Source organism: Convolutriloba macropyga, chromosome 1 (genome assembly GCF_964194025.1).
Source record: "Convolutriloba macropyga chromosome 1, txConMacr16.3, whole genome shotgun sequence".
NCBI lineage: Eukaryota > Metazoa > Xenacoelomorpha > Acoela > Convolutidae > Convolutriloba > Convolutriloba macropyga.
The window spans coordinates 3951414-3973064 of NC_134468.1; the positions used below are offsets into that span (position 1 = coordinate 3951414).

The window sequence follows — 21651 nt, forward strand, 5'->3', positions numbered from 1 at the left end:
AATGGACTATGAGTGAATAGTGAATTGAGAAAACCATTTTAAAAAAATCAGATCGAAAAATAAGAAAAAAAATCAATGTCAAAATGCCGCATGTGAACAAAATAAACCACTAGCGAGAAATGAAAATTTAATTCAAACAAAAAACTAGGCCTATAATGAGCTGTGAATGGATTGGGAAAACCGTTTAGAAAAAAATCCGATCCAAATAATCGAAATAACAGTAAAAATCAGAGTGAAATTGCCGCATGTGAACAAAAAACCACTACCGAGAAACCGAAATTTTGTTCAAACACCATTTTCGCACTCTACTTTAAAATTAGAGCGACAAAAATTCACGCCGCAAAACCACTCGCTTTTTCGCTCCATTTCCTGTTTCGGCGTGACCAAAATCACTACTCCGATTTGACTTCAATAATCATGAAAATGTGTGAACAGATCTTAAAAAAAAAGACAGCGCCCCAATACATTTCAAATTCTTTGAATTGTAAAAATAGGAGCGCTATAATAGCCGGCTGAGAAGATGAGGGCGGCTATTAATAACATAGCCGGCAGATTGCCGGAATAGCTGCGAAAGAATAGACCTGCGTGCCATATAATAGAGATAGAAACAGATACAGATCTAAATTGAAAAAAAATCGACGCCGCTCAAAAATCTAGGCTAAAAAACATTCAGCGATAAATTAATAAAGCTTGTTAAAATTCATTCCACAGAAGCCTCTTATTAGGGACCTTTACTGCACATATGAGTTTCTTTGACCTTAAACAAATTCAAATTAAACTTAAGTTTTAAAGTGCAAAAGTCATTTTATTGAGTGAGGTAAGTCATGTATGATCAAAATCTAATCACGCAAATAACCTAAAAACTTTCGCTAAAGCGAGTGAGAAATGACGTCACGCGCGCAAATGCCGTTAGTGAGAGGAAGAAGTCATTAAGAAAATTTGACTTTTTCAGCTTTGCTGCGTGAACAAATGTAAAACGAAAAAAGAGCGTCAGACGACGAAACAAAAAAAAACCAAGATCACCGCAATATAGCTACGCTCAGCTTACAGCTTCGCAGCTATAAAAAAATTGGAAAAACCCGCATGTGAACAAAAACCACTAGCGAGAAAGCGAATTTTTGTTCAAACACCGTTTTCTCACTCTACTTCAAAATTAGAGCTACTCCAAAATCACTACTCCAATTTGACTTCAAAAATCATGAAAATGTGTGAACAGACCTTTAAAAAAAGACAGCGCCCCAATACAATTCAAATTCTTTGAATTGTAAAAAAAACCAAGAGAAGGCCAATAATAGCCTCAGCTATCGCTTCGCGGCTATTAATAAACAAAAACCAACTAATAGTTCTAAACTTTGTTTGAGAGCATACCTTTCAATGCTTCCAATGCCTCAGAATCCATAGCCGCGATTGGCTGGGAGGGAGCAATTGATTTAGCCTCCTCACAAATACCTCTGACGTCATTCCCGTTTGACTTCAACTCATCGACTAAAGCTGACACTTTTTCAACCGCATTTTCACCGAAACCTTTCAAATCTCTGGCAGCTTCAAGGCGATCTGCGAGCTCTCGTACTAAGGGTTCTTTTACCCGTTTGGCGGCTGGAGCGTTTTGAAGATTATTGAGCTGGTCGAGAAGGTGTTCTAAGTCACTGTTTGATTTCTGAAACGGCATCAGTAGTGAGAAATGGGGGGTCTACCGCACAGAAAAAGGATCCCACCACTTCTTAGTCTCGAAACCACTTCTTGGTTGGGATCCTAAATCTGTGCGGTAGACCCCCCCCCCCCATTTCTCACTACTGGCATCAAACGTCGTCAGCATGAAGTTCTTCTTGAAAAAATCTCACACCTGCAACTGATATAGATATTTAAGTATATGATGACCTCAATATTTTGCCATTATAAATAAATCGTTCAAAGAACGAGAAACGTGCAAGATGTCCCCAAGCGTTGATTAAAATAATGAATGAAGCAAAGACACAATTTAATGATAAAACTTTTATATAAATGGTTGAGTTCCAAGAGTACCTTGAAATGATTCTGAAGACGTTGTAAGTTGTCAGGTGAAGGATCTGCGAGCAACATCCTATTCAGATTCTCAACTTCTGCCGACTTCTTTTCAATTTCGTTGCGAAGCTCTTTCGCTTTTCCTTTGAAGTCCTCTGCTTGTTCTGAAACCGACAGAGCTTTGAACATAATTCAGAACTGACCTCAAAATATTTTTGGGGCCGTCTCAACAGTGGTAATTGAAATATTTTCAATATCGGTAGGTCTAAATCAATTTAATCGAATGTGAACTTATTGAGTTCTTTTCTATTCGTTTCCAATAAGTTGAAGGTCCATTAAGATTTCAAGTAGTGAATGGATCATGAAGATAATTAATATTTCGCGAGTTTCTTTTTAAAAATTTTACAAGTAATTTTTGCTTTATCCGATTTACGTTATCTTTCTTTGTCCGATTCTCTGCGTGTAAAGTCATCACGTCTTATCTTTATATTCATGGTAAAAAAGGTCTTCAGGGTTGAAGCTCAATCTCAAAAGGAATCTGAAAAAGCGGAGACCATTATGGGGCCTCTGTGCCCTTAAGCATACCTTTCTCTTTGTTGACAACGGTTGCTTTCTCATTCAAAACTGCTCTGATCTCTCCCTGTTTCTCTTTCAACTCCTCGTACTTCCTCAAAACCTCTGGATTCTTATACCGATTCGGATTCTGGGCCAACTTCGCTTTCTGTGCATGCACTGCCTCGTCGACCAATTGCAGTGAGCGGAACAAGTCGTCCACGGATTGTTCGGCACACTCTAGATCTTCCTCGACCAATGGGATTGCGAATAGCTGTTCGTTGATGGCGTTCAGAGTATGTTTGGATTGTTCCGTTTGAACAACTATTTCTTCCTCGCACATTAAACTATGCGAAGTTTCATCTAAAAAAAGCAGTTCATATTTATGGAAGTTGCATTAAAGGTATGTCACTATAGGCATCATCGTTATTGACATTTTGCCTTGCCTGGAATTTTGTAGCGTGGATCATGAGAAGAGATAACGTTATCCAGTGAATCGAAGCTCGCCTCGATAAGAAAAAATTAAAAGAAGGTAAATCTTGTCATAATCTTGACAGCATATGGCAGGAAAATACCAACTGCTTTCAAATATTTTCATTGGTTATCTTGATAAAATTTTACCAAGATCTTATCAAGATTTACCAAATCTCGGTGCTTCAAGTTCTAGGCAAAATGTTTCAAGTTTTGAGGGAGGTGTCAAGATCACGCATGTCTTATCAAGGTGTATTAAGTTTTGACTTCATACCAAAATTAGATGTGCAATTACAGAAGCTAATTGATTCTGTTCAATGTGAAGTTTGCAGTGACACTTCAGCAAAACAGATAAATTTGAACAAAATGAACATCGTTACACTGAAGGGATGATTGTAAGACAGGTACTGAGAACTTTTCAATTTTTTCTAGTCTTGAGACATTTTGTCATCATTAACACTGTTTATAGTCTTTGATATTCTATTAAGTGAGAGCGCGCAATCATAATATCGAGATACGCTTTTTTCCGTTTAAAAATTTGATTTGGGTTTAATTAAAGACATAATATTACTAACTCAAGCTATAAACACAATCACGTTAAGTGAACTAAAACATTCAATGTCTTACCAATGAACTCGTCAACTTTTGTGATAATCTCATTTTCATTATTCTTCAGCTTGTTTTCAACCTCAGCTAACTGATCTCGAGTCTTCTTGTCTGGAATCTTTTCTAACAAAGCCAAAGTACATTTTTCCACATCATCCATAACTTTTCCATCTGACATCAGTTCTCGAAGTTCATTGGCCGAGTTCAAAACTTGCTGATTGGGCAAGGCCTCGTCTAAGTCGAAGAGCTCCGACTCGACCTTTTTCCTTCGCTTTTCAGAAACGTCAATAGCATCCCAGTACTGTTTCCAAGTTGCCAAATTGTCTTCACAACTCTGATGAATTTCTTTCAATCGGTTTTCGCTGAGCTCTGATTGGCTGTTTAAGCTTTCAAGTAGAGCTGCAATTTGTTTGGCAGATTTCACGTTCGCTGATTTTTTCAATGCTTCTCCAGTGTTAAGTAGAGCAGTTTTTTCTCCAGTTAGGGAATTGAGGTCGGCCATTTTGCCCTAAAACACCCGAAATGACATAATATATCCATAAACAACAAAACTGCACATTGAACTAAAACATAGTTAAAAACAGAAACTGCAACAAACAAGATGGCTCGTGCGAGTCTGTGTGTAGCACAGTAAGCTCCAACATATTTCTCAAAGACACAAACATAGACAAACCATAAACGCACACACACGCCACACACAACAAATACAAAAAATAAATTTTAAATTCTTTTGGCAATTAACCTTTACTCGCCATGTTCAATTAGGTCATCTTCGTTTTTTCAAAATAATGAGATGTAGACTGGTTGAGGCATTTTGCCGCTAATTGTAATTTTGGCAGTAAACTTTGGAAAGAAACTTTTTGAAATATTTCGAAAAATTTTGTCATACTGATAATTATTTTTTGATACTGACGATGTTAACAACGAGATTTGAAAAACTAAATTTTGATTTGGGAACCATATAAAGACAAAATTTGTAACCAATAATAGGTACTTTTTATGCCTTCTGAGTTTTTGCACTCTACCTCTAATTGTGTCTAACATTTAAAGGAGCTAACTCTCGCAGACAAACTCCCTCCTTTTCTTACAAACACATAAAACATATCACACGAACACGATACACACCCACTCGAAAGCAAACACCCACACAAGCGTGCGTACATACACATACAAACACAAGCACACAATTAAAACCCGGGTACAAAAAATCTAAATTTTGTTTTTGGCAACTGATAATTACCAATGGTTCTCATCGTTCATTTATATGTCTTGTCCATTTGTCTTGTTTGTTATATCTGGATAAATGGGTGGGGGTTTCTTTAGGCAATTGTATCGGTAATTGTAAAAAAAACATCCTCTACATGTGTCTAGCATGTAAGGGAACCCTAAAATTTCTTGTTAAGTAGTGTGTAAGCCAATTGATTTTCAGTAAAATTTGTGTTTCGGCCTTTTAACTCTTCGGAGTCTTAAAGAGATCGAAAATTTTAATAATTTTAATGTGAATTGAAAAGGAAAAGAATTTTTTTTCCATCTTTCATAAACACTCTTCGTTTTTTTACATGAAGACTTTCAAAATCAATAAACTGTTTAGTTTTCAATTTACAGAAACAACCACAGTCCGGAAAAGATCAATTCAACGAGCAATTTCAAAATACCCAGAAGTGAAAAACAATTTCCTTTCAATTTTAAAAACAAATTATAAAAAGTTGTATTAGGTTTTTTAACCTGGCGATCTATATTAGTTTTAACCCTCCAAATCTTTTATATTGCATTATACTGGACAACTTTAGCTCAAACAACTCTAGAATATAGAGGGGAACACATTTTTCTGCCTTAAATTTCACAGTTTCGAAGTTAACTTAGAGCTCTAAATTGAGATCTAAATAAAAACCGCTTAATTTAGAGCGGTTTTTGGAGCTCTAAATTGCCAGAAGTCTTCTATTTTACCACAAAATCTGTTCGATATCTAGAAGCATCCGTTCTTAAGTAAATTAAAATCGGCAGAAAACAGAAATTTTTTTTTTAATCAAAATTTTTGAGAACTGATTTTTTTTCAAAATTTTTGGTCAGATAGTTAAAATCGTTAGTTTTTAGACTTGAAACTGTAAAGAATTACTCGTGACAATCAAAACTCCCCTTTAGCTAACTAATTTTACCTCAAATTTCTCCGTTTGTTTCAGTCTTAAATTTCAACGCGATCTGTCACCGCACCCCCACTAGCGATCTGTCCCCCCCCCCCCCGGAGCGATTTTTTTCCTTTTCCATTTTTCATTCGAAATTTTAAAGTGCTCCCCCTTTTTCAAATTTCTGATATTTTTTCATATAAATCAAAACAAAATTCTGAGGGCTACAACATAGTGTTTCTCTTTTTTTCTCTACGATGCGTAAACAAAAGTGAAAATTAGACTGAAGAAAAAAAGCCAGCCTCGCTTATATATTCCCGCTTTTTGAAAAAATGTTGAAAAATAAATTCGAATGAAATTTGTATCACACCTTTTACAGTTAACAAATATTATATAAGCGTGTCCATGGAAACGAATGTTGTAAAAAATAGCCATTGATAACTTGTTCACCGCTTTCAAATCAATAACATTTAAATTAAATTTTTAGTCCTCATTTTTTAACATTGCCATCACAGGAAGGAGGACATTCAGACTTACCTTAACAGACTCTAATTGGTACTTGGCTTCTTCAGCTGAACAGGGAAACTTGAATTCCCACTCTGAAATGGAATCCAGTCTCTTTCTACAATCCTCGACTCCATTTCGCAACTCGGTAAACTTATTAGATCCAATGGTCAGCTTAGATTCCATTTTAGACAGTTCAGAGTCAATCTTGTCCAGATCAATTTCCTCGAATCTGGCTTCGAGGCTCTCCTGGTCGTCCATGGGGAGTGAAGAGAGAACTTCTTCTGTTTGGTCGTTCGCATGGTCTAGCAGCTTGTTCTGATGCAGCACCTCCGATCTCAGTTTCTGAAAGGCAACCATCGGTTAAGCAATCGATCCTGGATCGAATCTCTCGTTTGAATGAAACTCAACGAAAACATTGTCTTATGCCATCTAAAAACTATTTTTTAAACCAAAGATTGCTACATTAAAATTGGTTGCATTTTGTAAATTATTAACAAGAGGAAACAACTTTTTTTCAAAACCAAAAGCGAATATTAACGCCACAAAAAATCATCCACGAAGATATGGACTACAAAGTTCCAATTAATGAAAATAGTAAAAATTGCGGAGAAGAAAAGAAACATTTGATTAAATGTGCAAGATGCAATAAGCAGCTTTTCTCCATAAATTTTCAAACATACCTTCAACTTGTCCAATGTAGCAGTAGGCTCGCAAATTTCTCCAACATCAACATCTTTCATAAACTCCTTACTTGACCCTAACCAGTCTTCAATTGAATCTAGAGTGCCCAACAACTCTTTTCTCTGCTTGAGAGCAAGCTCGCAATCTTTAATCTGATTGGCCACAATTTGGCTGCATTGTAAATACTCTTCGAAAACCTCGTTAGCCAATGAGAGCTCTTCACTATACGGCTCTTTTGATTGGTCCAATGGCTTTTTGAGTTGCTGGAACTTTTCTTTTTGACCACTTTGGTGAGTTGCTAGTTCCTCTTGCTTAGCAGCAAGACTTTGGATAATGTTTTGAACAGAAGCCGGTTCTAAAGGTAACGTATCGATCCTGAGATTGTTTTGGAATTGTTTCTGATATTCACGAGTATTGTCCAAGCTCTCGGTTATCAAGCCGCGCTTTTCAATTGCAGCGTTAGCCTTTCGCTTTTCAGCATTTATTTTTGATCTTAATTCAGTCAGACCATTTTTGAGCGCCTCTTTCTGTTTGTTTAGTTTGTCCAAGTCCTTTTTGTTCAACTTCTGTTGTGATTCAGTTGTCGTTTCATCCAAATCGTTCAACTCTCTTTCAAGGTCAGAGGCGACATCTTCCATCTCCTAAAACAAGTAAAGATAAATTTGAGTCACTTCTTTCCAAGCAACCTCAATTTTGAAAACCTCTAGAAATTTTTCGCATATTATTTTTGTACAAATAATTTTAAAAATGACAGAAAATTACAATAGATAAAGTCTGAATTTGGAATCAATAATTAGGAATCAGTAATTCGTGGCAAGTTTTCAATTCGAAACAACAACACGAAAAAAAGTGATGTGATTCACTCAATAATGGAAGCAAGAACCCGAAATTGACGGAAATCTTGAAATGTTTGTGGCAAAGTTCTGCATAGCAGCAAAAACCTACCCCAAGAATTTGCAGTCTGTCTTCGGCAAACTCGGTTGCTGCGGGTGTCTCTCCAGCCAACTCTTTCACCTTCGCTCCAATTCCGATCAAATTGAGGTCCAGTTGTTTGAGGTCGTCCGTTGTCTTAATCGAATTCTCAACTTGGTCCGACAACTTAGAGTCTAATTGATTCTGCTGAGAGAGAAGATCTTTCGCTTTAGTTTCCAACATCGACTTTTGTTCGGAAGGTTCCATTTGAGTTGCTTTTTCCTGTAATTTCTGCAGCTTTTCGCCTATCTCTGAAGTCTTAAATTGGTTTTCCTGAAAAACGGAGGATTGATACTCGATCTTAGCTTAGAGTATTAGTTGTTCAGTCAATGTATACGCTTTCAGACAACAAAAATACTATTACACTCAATTTGAAGCATTCTTAGAGATATTAAACTTACGAATGAGCGCAATTCAAATCACTTAGAAAAACAAAAAGTCAAGCGTGAAAAACTCACTCAAGATGCGAAATCGAACGAATTTTCTAGAAGAAAACGGTCAGGCGAACATTATGCATTAAAGACACACCCGGTTACAATAGTTGCTTCAAGCTTCGTGTGAGAGCAAAAAAAATATTAAAGGCCAAAATCGAAACTGCTATTTTACAAGATCTGCCCATGAAATATTCAGTAATACTTCTTCACAGCCATCTTGAAATGATCTGATTTTAAAAAGGTTTGGATATCTCGGTGCTTTAAACAAACAGAACCTTGGCTTTGTTGACTTTGTCTTCATTCTGTTCTTCTGCTTTCAGACTGAATTTCTCACTGGCCAGTTTGTCTGCATCTTTGTCAACATTCTTCATCAGCTTCTCGAGTGCGTCAAACTCGTCCAGGAAGTTCTTCTTTGTCTCAACTGCTTCTTCCAAATGCACTTTCTGCTCACTGCTCACCTCTTTCATTCTAAAAAAACAGACTTCTATCTGGGCGCCTAAAATTCTGTAATACCTTTTCACAGCCATCTTGACATGATTTGATTTAAAAAAGGTTTTCAAAAAGGTTTGGAAATTTCGGTATTTCAAACAAACAAAAATCCAACCTTTAAAGAAACAAAAAAGCAACCTTTTAAACAAACAAAATGTTCAGTCAATTTTGGCCACAATTGAGAGAAAAGAAATTTTTATTACATAAGTCAATATTATCGAGTTCCTAGATTTGCACAAATTACAAAATGCAGAACATTTAAACTAAATTTGGTGCTATCTTCTTCGGTATCGAAAGTTAATAGACAAAATTTGCAATACAAGAACAAAAACAGCTGAGGACTAAAATAAATTTTCTTTCACCCACGCAAATACGACAGAATGTTCGCCAAACCTTTGGGTGCTAACAGGAACCTTTGCGGGACCATTGAAAGTCAAACAGGCACAAAAATATGAAATAAAAAATTGCAAAAACAATGGTTAATTGATGAAAGCATTGGTGTAATTCTCCTTCAAAACACTTTTCTACAGTCACAAGCAACAAAGCAACAAAAGCAATGAGCTGGTACGCTTCAAAAAAATTCTGACCGTACAAAACTTTTCAAAAAAGAAAAATAAATTGGAGAAGAATTAAAGAAAAATAGTAAAAATTAAAGTGATGAAACTATTGATATTTTATTTCAGAACAGCTAGCCAGACAAAAATATCTCATCGAGGAAACTTTAGGTCCCTTTATGCTCCGCCCTGACCCCACTCAAAGAGGGGGAAGAACCATATGCTCAACTAGTTTTTATTTATTCAGTCAATTTTGTTTAATCGATAAATCTATTGAGTATTGAGTGGTATAATTTTAGAAAGCCCGTCAAGCATAGATTTCAATTGGAGCATATTTCGCATTTCAACTCCTTCGGAGAAAAATAAAGGTTTAACATTTTGTGAATATTTGAAATCTTACCGTGTTTTTTCTTTCACGTTCAGCTTATTTTTCGGTCAGTTTTAGATATTTTTCACAGTTATGTTTATATTTTCAACAAATTGTATTTTTGAAAGCTGCAGAACAGTAGCAAGGCTGCTATTAGTCTCATCTTGGTTTCGATATTTCTCAAGGGGCAAAGACAGATTTTTATGAAATTGACACAATTTGTATCAAAACAATAAATGAGACTTTTGGAATTTTGACCTCACGTATTGCATTTTTCGTTATCTTGTTTCATTAACAATAATTCCCATTAAAAATTAAATGAGGCACAAGTGAACAGATATAAAAGATTCATTCGACAGCTGATATATTTTTCTGGCTTCGACATTTGGATTTTCTCAAAATTTGAGTGTTGCCTGTATTAATTGATTTTTTGCAATCTAATGGTTGAGTCCCTTCAATCACATGACCAAGGGGCTTTTAAAAGGAGGCACATGTGAACTTTCGTACTGCCCTTACTCAAAAACTTTCATTTTTACGTCTATGACACTGTTTTTGAGATCTTACAGATCTTTGAGGTCTGCTTGCATTTGTCGCCCCATTTTGCTGTCCTATCATAGTGTCCCATTAATGACATATTTATGGATCCCATTGTGTTTTCTCAGGAGGCATAAGAGAAATCTTTCAAAAATCAGTTAACAGCTATAGTTCTTTTAGCTTTAACTTGTGAGTTTTAATGAGCTTCTTTGCTTTAATGATGTTTGTTGTAAGTTTTAATGAATTTTTCCCGATGAGTTCTTCTCTTTGCGGTCTTATCAAAAAGGATTAAAAAGAAAAATTTTATTAACCTTTCGGAGGAGGCATAACAAAAATCAAATGGTGCTTTTAGTCAATTGCCGGTTTTTGGCTTTGAGGCTGTGCTCACGTGAAAAATTAGTAAAGTCTTTCCAGTTTTTGTTTGTTATTTTGGAGGTTTAAACTTTAATTCACATTAAATAGAGGTCTTAATAGTCTTTCCAAGCAAAGATCGGTACAATTAAATAAGCATATATGTCAACAGCATTTGCTTTAAATGGTGTTGACTGTTTTGTCCGTTTTGCACATGGTATTTTCGAGTTTTGTCCGTTTTGCTTCTTCTTTTTTTTTCTCAAAACTAGATGTCAGAGCAGACAGGTCCAATTTTTTATCAGTAAAACCTTCAGACAATAGTTTATGGTTGTCATCTTTTTTGAAACCATCTGATTCCTAAGTTTTTTATCTTTGAATTCTGACTCTTTGATGTATTTGTACTCCACTTGCAAAATAGTCTCATTACTAATTGCTCACATTGTATTTCAACAGATACAGAGTTTTCATCTAATGGTTTGGAGATGGATACTAGTTATTTTTAGAAAACAATTTTTTACTACTTGCCTTTTGAGATTTTTGAGGTTGTCCGTAATTGTTACTTTTTGTTGTCTTGACTTTTAGTCTCAATCACACGTTCTGTTACGCTTTTAGTGGATTGGTGGTTTCACTTTGAACGTAAATTTTTTCAATAAGAGACCGAATGCTTTGAAAAGGTTTGGTAACTCTTTGAATCGTGCCTTTATTTATTTGGCTTGTTGCTATTCCCAGCACTTTGACGCTAAGGGCAATCGGGATAAAATGTTTCCAGCTTGTTAGGTACTGTGATGTGCTTACAGAATTCACTGGTGTTTATTTTCTAAAAAAAATACGAGTTTCTTAATTTTCAAAAACAGTTTGGCTCTTGAGAAATGCTCCATTTTTTTGTTGTCGCTATTATTTCTCACTGGTGTTCAGCAAAGTGGGTGTCTGCTAAAAGTTAGTCACGTGATAAAAATTATTATCAAATAATTGTTTTTCATAATTTAAAATCATGCTTTGTCAAGTTTTTGTTCCTTTGCTTATTTTACGCGTATATTTTAGCGACATACGCTTTATGGATTATGAAAGGCTGACGTTCTCGTAAACAATTTTAATTCTAAGCCATTAGCTTCTTCACTTCTTCGGATTAAAATTCAATGCATGTTCTTTTGTTTTTCTCCCTTTTCGTAAAGGGCAAGGGATCACTGCAGCTAAAATGTCGGACACTTCATTTAACACTGCTAGTTTTAAGGGCTTTCTGGTCAGACGTTTGATAAAATTTTGAGCGTACAAGAAATATATCACTCAATAAATCGAAATTCTGCTCACACCTAATAAATTTAAATTTAGAGAGCGAAATAGGTGAGCTCTAATTGGTATTAAAAAGATTGAAAGTGATTGAAATTTTGTTGAAATAAGGTAAAACTTGAATTAAAAACCTCAGTTTCTGTTATTTGAGAAACTTTGTTTTTTAATTTTTTTTGCTTAAGAAATTGTATTCAAAATGACTTCATTTTCCAACCAAACGTTAAATCTGTTGCTCAGATTAATGTCTGTTCATTCTAGCAAAATCTGAAAAACAACCTTCCCGATATAAACGTCTGTAATGATTTGAGAGTACATCAAGTTTTAAATTAGAAAGCATAAATAACTCTTCATTAGTTTGAAAGTTTCCTGTTTGTGCTTGACTTGCTGTACAATTAAGACAAAAATATGGCTGAGCGGGTTCGTAACATTATGTGGAAATGCACATTAGTAAGCACACTTTTTTAAATAAATTTATTATTAAAGTTACCGAACAATTACCACAAAAATTCTATAACATACCCGGCAGATTGCCGGAAAATAGCCGCCGTTGATTCCAATAAGCATGATTGGGATTGAAAGAATAGAAGATATTGAAAAAAAAAGATTTTTGTACAAAATTATTCTTTAAGTCCGATTTATTTTGATGGCATTTCGTAGTTGAACATACTTCTGTTTCTTAGAGAGAGGCTACAGTGGCTACTATCAATACCAATAAGCATAAGATATGGTAACTAAGACTAATAGTAACGACGTTCAAATAGCGGGCATCTAAAATCGGGCTTTATGGGTTTATCCTGTTTCTATTTCTGACTTCAATTTTTTATACTGACTCTGTTCATTTTCAATTGCTTTGCTGAGCACCTAATGTTCAAATTCACTTTTAGCAGAATGAGAGAAGAGAGAAACTAGCTTAGAGAAGTCAAAAAGATTTCACGCAAAATGTCGGAAAAGCGGCAAAATGGTAAAGCGAAAAAAAGTTTGACGAAGTAAAAAAAAAATAGTAGGACAAGTCCTGACGTACAATTCACAGAATTTTCATTGACTAAAAAAAACTAGACCTAAAAGGGACTATGATTGGATTGGAAAAATCAAATCATTTAGAGAAAAATACGATCCAAAAAATCGAAAAGAGTAAAAATCAAAGTGAAATTGCCGCATGTGAACAAAAAACCACTACCGAGAAACCGAATTTTTGTTCAAACACCGTTTTCTCACTCTACTTTAAATTTAGAGCGAAAAAATTTCACGCCGCAAAACCACTCACTTTTTCGCTCCATTTCCTCTTTCGGCGTGACCAAAATCACTACTCCAGTTTGACTTCAAAAATCATGAAAATGTGTGAACAGATCTTTAAAAAAAGACAGCGCCCCAATACAATTCAAATTCTTTGAATTGTAAAAAAAATTAGGAGCGCTATAATAGCCGGTTGAGAAGATGAGGGCGGCTATTAATCAGAATAACAGCTCTTTGGGCAAAACCTATATGACCTTTGATCATCATAAAGTCATTTCTTTTACAAAAGCCAAAAAACGTCCAAAACCCGGAAAACCTTACCATACAGCTCTCAAAATTTCCCTTTCTAATAATATAATTATGCCTTACCAGCATTATCAGTACACATTTTTACTTCTTAGGGTCGATAAGTAAGCAAGATTTACCAATTGTACCGCTTTAAAACTTCAACCCCAAATATTCAACGTCAAAAAAGAGAACCAACGGGCGAATCCTCGGTTAACAAAAAATGAAAGATGGAATCAATGAAAAATCGCTGCAGTAAAATTTTGTTTTTTTTTTACGTTTGTTCAAGCTGTACTTAAGCAGCTCAAATATCAGATCAATACTCCAGATCAATCAAAAAATTTATTAGCAGAAATGCCCAAAGAAAATACTACATTTCTTTTATTGATGGTTAAATGCTAAAAATACGTTTCTTTGTCATGTTACAAGGTATTAAAAGGTTTTACTAAAATTGTGACTTCATGAGAGATTATTTTATTTGCTTCTCACTGTTCAGCAACTGTTTATATTTTGATCCAATGGTTCTTAATGATTTACAGAATTCATCTTTTTTCTTAGGGGTCCTATGATTCTCCATATAGCGTTTCAATGAAAACTCACAAAACGATCAAACATTAGGTTAAGTTATTGCTTTAGAATAATTTTTCTTCCAATCAGATCCTTTAAAAATAGCAACGTCAAATTTCAATTACCACTCCAAGTTATTGGGAAGAAACATCAAAGAGACGCATTATCCCATACTCACCTTTCAGCCTCTATATGTAATTCGTCCACCATCTGTTTAATTTGATCACGCTCTTCTGGACCAATACTGTCCGAGATCGAATCCAACTTTGCCATCAACTTCTTCACATCTGCTTCCTTAGCTATTATTTCCTCGTCCAGATTCTGCAAGCACAGTGAGAGCTAGATTTTAAGTTAAAATTATGGTTTATGTACACTGATAAACTTGTGGTATGAACAAATTTGAATCGACGATTCGGTTCAAATTAGAAGCCATTATTCAATTTCACTTCACCAAACATCAGGTAAGAAAGTTTTCTTTATATATCGAAGTTTTAACTTAAATTGCTAAGTTCGCCACTTCTCGATATATCACAACTATTCCATTGGAAACAAGAATTAACATAAAAAGTAGCAGCTATAACAATTTTATCGCGATAAATTTCTTGATATACCAGATACCAGTTGATCAAAAAAAGCCGTCTGTGAATATGACCTCCAATAATAATTAGTGCAATGCTGGCAGCAGTGTTTTCGAACGAAAACAGTATCAAAATTAAACTAATCAACTATCCGATGCGAAAAACATCGACGGTAAATAAAACTGAATTTCAAAAAACTTCCTCAAAATAAAAAGAAAACCCTTTTCTTCAATGTCCATAACAAATTTCAAAAGTTTTTTTTTAAAGTTAAAAAAAAAGCAGTCGCAGTGGTATTCCACATACTAATTGTATGCAAAAGTTCACTAGTACTTCAGCATAAGCAAAAAATTTTAGAAAAAGTTTCAGGCTTTTTGAGTTGCGGCCAGTCATTTCAACGCTCATCATTTCCAAAAATTTTCAAAGCTCATAATTTCTAAAGGGACAGCAGTCAAGGATTCAGTCACGTTTCTAGTTGGCAATCATTAATCGATTTCCGTAACAAGGTAAGTTTTAGAGCATCAAATGTATTGTTATAGAAGTAAGGTAAAACAAAATGCTCACTTGGGCTTTGTTCAGTCTGTCTTCCAGTCTATCATTTTGTGCCTGCAATGGAGAGAAGTCCAGTTTGCCCTGGGTGGCCTTGATCCACTTTAGAAGCTTCGCACTTTCATCTCGAATTGCCTTTTCCTCAGCTAACAAAGCCTGCTTGTTGTGTACGTCTTTACCCACCAAAGATTTCAGAACTCCAAATCGGTTGTTGATATCTGAAATTCAAAATTGAGGCTTCGCAAAGGGTTTACCAAAACGATCAGAGATGTATATCCTTTGTCTCGCGATGATGGAATTCATAGGCCGATGTGAACGAAGTGCTAAGAGCGCACACTTCACAGTTAAAAAGATAGCAAAAAATTATAAGAACGCACAGGCCTGTTAAATTAGAAGAGTTTTATATAATCAGAAGAGCCCTTGAAAAATAAAGCCTGAAAACCGTCTTTCGCGAGATCTTTTTAGACATTCGAGATCAAAAAACAGTAAATTTTAAATGTCATGCATGAAAAAAATAAAATAAGAAAAAAACTGCTTCTTCCAAATATAACAGGCTTTACCATAATGCCAAAACGCAAAGTTGTCCAGACTACCTTTTAGTGACGTTTCCAGATGTTGTTTTTCCTCATTATTGCAGCTTCCAATTAGCTCCTCTCCCTTCTGGTTGCAATAAATGATGTAGGGATCATAAGCTTCTATCTGACTCAGGTGAGCTTTCAGAGCATTTAGTGAGTTCTGATTGGCTCTCTCTTTGCACGAATCTTGGGCGGTTTCTTCCGATTCTTTCAACCAATCAAACGCCTTCTAGAAAATCAAGAGATTAATTAATGTAGAATTTACAAAATAAGCAAACTATGATAAATATCAAAGTTCAGTGTTGTTCGTATCAAGATGAAAAAAACTTAAACTAATTCATTAATTCGGATCTAAAGTGGCATTTTAAGTACAATTAAATTGCTTAATCTGTTCAAAGTTTTTTTTACATTTAGCTCATTACAGGTAGCAAATTTGGTTTTCTGATAACAACCTTAATTCAATTTTAGCTATCCATTTTTGAAGTTCTCAACGTAGCTTTAGACAAAATAAACATTTTATGCACACTCTAAAAAAGTTCAGGTAAATTTACCTGAACCGTGTTCAGGTAATCGGTTGTTCAGGTGAAATTCAGGTGTAAGGACACCTGAAACACACCTGAACTGTAGTTGAAAAAGCACTCAAATTTAAACATACCCCGCAGATTGCCGGAAAATAGCCGTCAATGATTCCCATAACCAAGATTGGGATTGAAAGAAAAAAAAACTAATGAAAAAAATTGATTTTTGTACACAAAAAATTTTAAAGTGCGAACAATTTTAATGTCATTTTGGAGCTGAACATACTCCTGTTTCGTAGAGAAATGACACAGGGGAAGGTATCAGTACCAATAAGCATTAGCAATGGTAACTAAAAACAAAGTTCGAGTAACGGGCATCTAAAATTTGGCTTTATGGGTTTATCCCGTTTCCATTTCTGATTTCGTTTTCTGATGCCGAGTCTGTTCGTTTTGAACTGCTTTGCTGCGTAACTGCTGTCTAAAAACACGTTTAGCAGAATGAGAGAAGAGAGAGTGAAACTAGCCAAGAGAAGTCAAAAAGATTTCACGCAAAAGGTTAAACAAGCTGTGAACTTAGGTAAAGCGAAAAATTTTTATTTGACGAAGTAAAAAGATAACAGAACAAGTCCTGAAATACAATACAATTTAAAGAATTTCACTGACTAAACACAAAACTAGACCGAGAACGGACTACGAGGGAATTGGGAAAGCCATTTCTAAACAAAAATCATATAAAAAAATTGAAAAAAAAAAACAGAAAATCAATGTCAAAATGCTGCTCCACAGGAAAAATTATGGCGCTTTTTCAAATTAATATTCGATATTAAAACTTAGGACTCTATTACTCAGGAATTCTATTACTCACGGACAAAAATTTTAACTGCAAAGCAGTAGAAGTCAAATCCAAGAAGTCAGGGTAAAACGAACCAAAAATCTGTCAGACGAAGTAAAAAAAACATAGCAGGACAAGTCCCGACGTACAATTCAAAAGAATCTTTACTGACTAAACAAACAACTACACCTAGAACGGACCATGAGTGAATTGGGAAAGCCATTTCTAAAAAAATAAGATCAAAATTTTCTTCAAAAAACTGCAAATGAATGTCAAAATGAAGCAAAAATGTGAACAAAAAACCACTAGCAAGAAAGCGAAATTTGGTTCAAACGAAAAACTAGGCCTAGAATGAACTATGAATGGATTGGGAAAACCATTTAGGAAAAAAGTCGATTTAAAAAATCGAAAAAAACAGTAAAAGTGAAATTGCCGCATGTGAACAAAAAAGCGAATTTTTGTTCAAATACCGTTTTCTCACTCTACTTTGAAATTAGAGCAAAAAAAAAAATCACGCGGCAAAACCGCTCGCTTTTTGCTCCACTTCCTGTTTCGGCGTGACTAAAATCACTACTCCAATTTGACTTCAAAAATCATGACAATGTGTGAACAGATCTTAAAAAAAAGACCGCGCCCCAATACAATTCAAATTCTTTGCATTGTAAAAAAGGAGCGCTATAATGGCCGGTTGAGAAGCTGAGGGCGGCTATTAATAAATATCAAAGTTCAGCTGCATAGTTTTTTTTCGCAGCAACATTCGACAAAACGCAGAATTGATCTTTTAATTGTGGTCAATATGGCATTTAAAAAACTAAACCTATATAGCTTATTCTGTTCACATACATTGCTTAGTTTTTCCACAACATTACATTATATACATAGCTGATTATAAGTTAGCAAGTTCGTTTTTCTGATTCAAAACTTCATTCAATGTTAACTCTCAATTTTCCGATGCTGGCGCAGCAATATCTAAAGCAGAGCAAAGAAAAAATAGCTTTTCTCAAATTTTAATGATGAATTTTATAAGAAGTAGTGTACCCCAATATGCTGTATTAGTTCCTCCAGGTCTTGTGCACTCTTCTCAAACGACGCCTTCTGCTCCTGGCACTTGGCACGCAATCCTTCAACCTATAAAAACAAAAAACAATAGCTTCTATAGGCCTATATTAAATTGTAAAGCAAAAAATGAAACCAATTTCGACGTTCTTATCTGACTTCAGTTATGAACTGTCAAAAAATGAGTACAGCTGCTTAAAATAATTAATGTGGGGGCAACTTAGGTTACGCAAAAATCCAGAAGCGAAAAAGGAGTCATAATCTCTTGAACAGTCAGACAAAAATGTTGCATAAAAATACGCATACGACAACAACTTCGTTCGAGAGCAATTAATAAGCCATAAACGCTTTAAAAAAATACCGATAGGGCCACAATAACCCGACTCACTCGATCAAGGACGGGTTTGTTCTGTTTGCGGATTGCGTCTTTTTCAGCCTCACTCAACCGACTGAGATCACCGCCTGGTTCCAACAGAGCCAACAAGGCCTCAATCGAATCCTTCTTCTGTCCCAGCTCACCCAGCATAACCTGAAGAATCACAAGACCATTAGCTGGTTATGAACAATTAGCTAGTTAGAAACAAGTCAATCAGTTTAAGGGTTCAGCACGATTCAGACCACAATGTAACAATATTGCTCCAATTATTTTTAGGGTTCCATTGCAACAAGAATTCTTAAATCATTACAAAGATTTTTATTATTTGCATGATGAACCGAGATCTTGAATACCTAGATAAAGATTTATCATCTAAATGAATAAATTGATCGGGTTACAAAACCCGAAATTTTAAAAAGTGCTACCAAACCACATTATGATGAAGTAAGGAAAGGAATTGGTCGGTTCATGGAAACAAAAAACAATTGTCCATTTTTTGGTCAAAGGAACCCAAGATAGATAGAAAAAGATTTTAATTCACAACCATCTGTTTCTGCAGCTGTCCTCCAATATTCGATTCCGCAGCCACAGCACCATTAGAGATCACAGCCTGTTCCTGCTCGTCAAGCCATCGATCAATACTCTTGATTTTGCTGGTTGCAGATTTCTGTTGTATCACAGTTTCTTCTAAAGAGGATCTCAAAACATCAGCCAAACTGCCCAGAGAGCTCCAGTAGTTCTCCAGAGTCCTAAACGTCCAGACAGGAAAATTTTAGGTAGTTCCAATTAATTCCCGCACTTCCGGCCCATTATTTATCCGCAAATCACATCACATTTTACGATACTGGTTTACTATCACTTTACTTATATTCCGAACTTGCGCAAATTTACTATCACTTTACTTATATTCCGAACTTGCGCAAATTCGGAATTTTTGAAATTCCGAACTTGCAAAAAAGCAGACTGATGAAAAGACTTTTGCTCTACCCATGCAAAGACAATGCACGACATGCGCTGAAAAAATACTTTTCAAGTGTTTTCTGCCTCAATAGACGTTTGTATAACCCAACAAGAGGCACAATTCGCATTAATTGGAAGTAACATTAGGAATAAAATTCATCAGCACTGTATTTGCAAGATTTTAACTGATATTACCAAAGAGCATTACCAAAAAATCTCAGTCATAAGGACTTAAAGTGCCCAACGAGTTGATCAAAAAATTCGGATCACGGTTGACATGCGAGCGGGTGTAAAATTATCGTCAGAAATGCGCTGAATTTGCTGCAACTATGCAAAAATATGCGGAATGCGTTGAAAAGTTACTTTAGGCGCTGAATGTGCTGAAAAAAATATTTCCAGCAATTGTCAACTCAATTCTTACGAAAATTCAGCATATTTTTCAGCACATCTCTTACATATTTCTAGCACTTCCAGAAATCCGGATTTTAGCAGTTGCAGCACATTCCTTATATAATTTCAGCACATTTCTTACGAAAGTGCAGCAGAGTTTTCAGCGCATTCCTTAAATATTATTTTTTCATAATTTCAGCACATCAAAAAGAGACCAATTAAGCGCTTTCAGCAAATTCCCTACATAATTTTACCGCTTTTCTTATGAAAATTCGAAATATTTTTCAACACATTCCTCACATAATTTAAACACTTCAAAAATTCTGCAAAATGCTAACAATTTCCGCACTTCAGAAAAAGAGAACTTCAGCTCTGTCAGCCGATTCCTTAAACTTTCAAAAAATTCAAGCTCAATTTTATTGCTCACTATTGCTTATAACGTAGTCAGCCAGAGCTGTAACAAACGCTATGCTATAAGAACACTGAAAAATCCCAGCAATTATCTTTGTAAAATACGTTATTCAAGGCAAATTTTGCCGAGCGCTATTCCGAGAGTAAAAGTGGTAACAAAAACTCTGCTTTCCTGAGAAAGATTTTACAGAAGTGATATTGCGGCAACCGAACAGCAAAAGAATGGTGAACATCAATAGTGAGCATCAATAAATAAGAGAAAGACTAAAAAATACAAAACAGTTTTCAACTAATCAAACTCAGCGTCTTCATGGTTATTTTTCAAGTTGAATTTCCATCCGAACAAAAAATGCATTTACTTCAATCATGCAGTTGCGTCACCTGAAAAATGATAAGAAGTACTACTTATTTAATTACTACTGAAGCTGAAAGGCGAATAAACTTTTCAATAACAAAGCGTGTAAGCAAAAAATGACAATTAAAACTACTTGAGAACTGAAAATGAAGAGAATTGAAAACGGCATAAAGACGAAGGCAGAAACGAGCATACGAGGACCCAAAATTAGTAAATGGAAGGTTGAAGCCAGATAAAAAAAATGTGGCTTTGAGACTTTGAAGCTTGATCAAAAGCTACCAGAACAAAACCTCAGCTTAGTCGTGAGAAAGGGCAGTGCTAGAGAACACCTCTGTACAAACCAATAGCCGGTCCAACCCCAGAAAGAGGGAACTTTGCCCAGGGTTAGTCTAAAAAATCAAAAAGGCGAGAAGCAATCGCCAAAAGTGACAAGAGAAAAAAAGATCGGGACCATAAACCTCCTCCGGGATGTAGGCGTGAACTGGGGAACCTTATCTAATTCCTCTGCTCCAAAGACAAGGTCTTATCTTAACGTGAACAAGCAACCTAACAACTTACAGCAGCTTCTGGAATTGCCGCAGCCTGTGCGCTGATAGGTTACCTATTGACAAGCTAGGTTAGCAGGGTTAGCTCATATGAAAGCTAGTGACTTGGCTGTGACACCTTTGCTCGGCAATATCCCATCTTTTGCTCATGCAGAAAAACACCTGAATTGTGGTGAAAAACCCGAATCAGCTGAAGTGTGATGAAAAACTTAAATGAAGCCCATAATTCACCCACTTTCAAGCGTATGGGGAATAATGGGCTTCCAGTGAGTGCAAAAAACACAAGCAGGAGTTGGTCTAGCATACAATTCTGAGAAAGTTAACGGAATTCACTTTATAGCTTTATGAGAAAAAAATGCGACAACTTAGCTGATAGCCAAAGATACAGTATTCAAGGGTAATTTTAATCTATGCTCCCATGGAAAACTGTGAATGAAAAGACAATGCATAGTATCTTCAGAAGCTGAAAACGTCCTGCAATACGCATTCAGTGGA

General features: G+C 35.4%; 1 protein-coding gene across 1 annotated transcript in view; it reads right to left on the reverse strand.

Moving 5' to 3' along the window:
• Window positions 1-21651, reverse strand: part of LOC142344447 (uncharacterized) — a 251125-nt gene that overhangs the window by 84015 nt on the left and 145459 nt on the right. Inside the window, exons 35-48 of the mRNA XM_075396101.1 lie at window positions 19040-19244; window positions 18508-18648; window positions 18102-18191; window positions 15732-15942; window positions 15154-15356; window positions 14193-14335; window positions 8623-8815; window positions 7887-8186; window positions 6941-7582; window positions 6291-6602; window positions 3652-4138; window positions 2587-2916; window positions 2023-2165; window positions 1369-1657 (exon numbers count right to left, since the gene is read on the reverse strand). Coding sequence (XP_075252216.1) covers window positions 1369-1657; window positions 2023-2165; window positions 2587-2916; window positions 3652-4138; window positions 6291-6602; window positions 6941-7582; window positions 7887-8186; window positions 8623-8815; window positions 14193-14335; window positions 15154-15356; window positions 15732-15942; window positions 18102-18191; window positions 18508-18648; window positions 19040-19244 — 3689 coding nt within the window. The remainder of the gene's footprint in view (window positions 1-1368; window positions 1658-2022; window positions 2166-2586; window positions 2917-3651; window positions 4139-6290; window positions 6603-6940; window positions 7583-7886; window positions 8187-8622; window positions 8816-14192; window positions 14336-15153; window positions 15357-15731; window positions 15943-18101; window positions 18192-18507; window positions 18649-19039; window positions 19245-21651) is intronic.